This window comes from Urtica dioica, chromosome 8, assembly GCF_054948205.1.
Source record: "Urtica dioica subsp. dioica isolate 48M chromosome 8, U.dioica_male_clone48M_v1_H2, whole genome shotgun sequence".
In the NCBI taxonomy this organism is placed as follows: Eukaryota; Viridiplantae; Streptophyta; class Magnoliopsida; order Rosales; family Urticaceae; genus Urtica; species Urtica dioica.
Window position 1 is genome coordinate 7,320,092 of NC_142763.1, and position 2,649 is coordinate 7,322,740.

The 2,649-nt window shown below is 42.3% G+C and overlaps 1 protein-coding gene and 1 pseudogene across 1 annotated transcript; one reads left to right on the top strand and one right to left on the bottom strand.

Annotated features, from left to right (window-relative positions):
• Positions 1-204: 204 nt before the first annotated feature.
• Positions 205-1,669, bottom strand: LOC149387732 (uncharacterized). Its single transcript, XM_089622233.1, has 4 exons — positions 1,664-1,669; positions 1,008-1,213; positions 456-957; positions 205-276 (listed from the first exon to the last, which is right to left on the bottom strand). Exons 1-4 carry the CDS (start codon positions 1,667-1,669, stop codon positions 205-207), a joined length of 786 nt encoding a protein of 261 aa, XP_089478359.1.
• Positions 1,670-1,710: 41 nt separating this feature from the next.
• LOC149387733 (pentatricopeptide repeat-containing protein At5g50390, chloroplastic pseudogene) lies at positions 1,711-2,297 on the top strand (annotated as a pseudogene).
• Positions 2,298-2,649: the final 352 nt, after the last annotated feature.

Consider the following 2,649-nt stretch of genomic DNA (forward strand, 5'->3'; position numbering starts at 1 on the left):
CCCGTAACGTACAATCTCATCTCAAATCACAAATCATAACTTTCAACTCCAAACTTCAAAAATTCCCGAGGCTCAGACTTTCATCATCACAAAACAGTCTCAATGCCACAAATATCACAATATGGCTCACGGCCAAAAATCACAGGGTCAAATAAAAATTTCAAGACCAAAACAACTCACGGCCATAACCATTTCCAAACCAAATTACATAACATTCCAAAACTCCTCATAGCCTCCTAATTCAACCAGAAATTCCTTCACAAATATGAGCATCAACTTAACCATAACAAATCACAATCAACCCCTTAGAACACACAACAGAAGAACAAGACACACGGCCAAATGAATCTCACGGCCAAAGAAAAACACAATCCAACTCAAGAAATTTCATAAATCCAAGAGATCATCATCATAGCCTCAAACCACGAAAGCATCCTCGGTACTCGGACACCGACATTGTTCCCGAACTGTTGACCAATCTCCGTAATAGCCTCGAACGCCCAATATTGCACGGCGTGCAAATTCCCCGGTAAGATATACTTCGCCTCCTTCTGAAGAATGTTCTCGTTGGCGGATTTGTCCTTTTGTTTTACACAGTAGCGGTTCATGTCCACAGAGAGGGCGGAGAAAGTCTCTGCCCACGTGATGTTCCCCCATGGCAGAGAATAGAAGAACGGCAAGTCCTCAACCATGTAGAGATACTTGTCGTTGATGACTCTGTTGTGTTCTACTCCGAGGAGATACCCAATGACAAACACGCACAATCCGAGCTTGTACGCGTCCTCCGGATCTTGACATGTCTTGAACGCGTTCGTCAAGACTTCGAACTTGGCGTTTCGCACGCCGTTCAAGTGATCGGTCACGAGCCTATCACTTCTTCGCTCGTTCTGCTCCTCCGCCGTCGGACCGTCTTCCATACTAAATCCGGTGATCAACGCGTATTCGAGTTTACCGAATCTCACGCATTTATTTCCGATTGCGAAGTGAATCTCACCCTTTTGGTTGACTCCATCTTTCGAAGAAGAAGAGAGTGTAAGAGTACTGAAGAGAAATTTAGTGTCGTCGCCTCGAAGAATTGAGCGAATGGAGTCTCTGCAATCCTTTGAAGTAGATCAAGAGCGGTGAATTTTTCTTTCACAAGCTTCAACATTCCCGAACCACTATATGTGATTCGACCCGGAAAATTACTCTCACATAGCAACGTCAATTTGTCCTAAAACACGAGTTATAACAAGATTAATCACGTAATATATAACAAATAATTTTAAAAAAGAGATTTATACGTAACTAGGCCACTTTAAACATGTGATTTTGGATCTAGCCTATGTTTGACAATTTTTAGGGATATAGCCAAATGGCTTATGTGGCAATAATTAAGGTCTGATTTACCCTTATTTATTAACAAATTCGTCACTTTCTCTCTCCTATTTTTTTTCAAATAATTTTTTTTGCATCAAAACTTCAAAAATTCGTATCTTTCTCATACGAACTCGAAATTGAGTGATTTCAGATCCTACAAATTCGTGGCGTCAAGATCTTCAAAAATAGACCCATTATGTTTGATGAAAAATTATGTTTAATGTATTATATTTACATTTCCATTTATTTTTTTTGATAAATTTCAATTATTTCCATATTTAAGGTAGTAACATGATTTTTCTACATCCATGTTATTAAAAATGATTTTGTAGGAAGAAGCCCAAGATCAACATGTGGGACGCGCTTCTCACCGCTTGCCGGGTCCATGGGGGTTTGGAGCTCGGGAGAATCGCCGCCGAGAAGATCTACAGAATGGAGCCGGAATTGCTCAACAGCTATCTAGTCCTCTTGAACATATACAAGGCCACAAGAAAGGAAGTTCTTCCGTGCTTCAGACCCTGAAAAGGAAGGGTCTGAGGATTTTCCCGGCGTACACTTGGATAGAGGTGAAGAAACAGGCTCACGTGTTTCGGTCTGGAGACAAGACCCGTGCGGAAACCGAAAAAATCTACCGGAAACTCGAGGAACTGACGGCCGAGATCACAGAGCTCGGGTACGTCCCCAAGCGAGACTCTGTGCTCGACGAACGCGAAGAACGGTCGTCGCACCAGAGCGAGAAACTCGCGATCTCGTTTGGGATCCTTAGTACTTCCGACGGGACGCCGCTGCAGATCGTGCAGGGCCATCGGGTCAGCGGCGATTGCCACTCCGCGATCAAGTTGATCGCTTTGGTCGCCGGGAGAGAAATCATTCTCAGGGACGCTAGTAGGTTTCACCATTTCAAAGATGGAGATTGTTCTTGTGGAGATTATTGGTAATTTCTTTAAACAATTATACTACACCTTGTTTCATTTTACTTCTATTCTTCAGTTAGTATCATAAATCAATACATCACAAACCCAAAATCTCAACTCACACCACACAGCTGAGCAAACAAACACACGGCCAAAACACGTTCCACACATAAAACCCGTCCAAACCACAATCAAAAGAAGAATTCAGTCCAAAATCAACACTCCCATAAGTAATCAACACTAAACCGAGCACAAATCACATCACAAAGCATCAACCACGTTCAGATGTAAAACCCCCAAATCAATTTCATCAAAACCCTAATTTTCGGATCTTTCACTTTAGCCCAAGAAATCCATACCTCACTTGAAGAGTCGG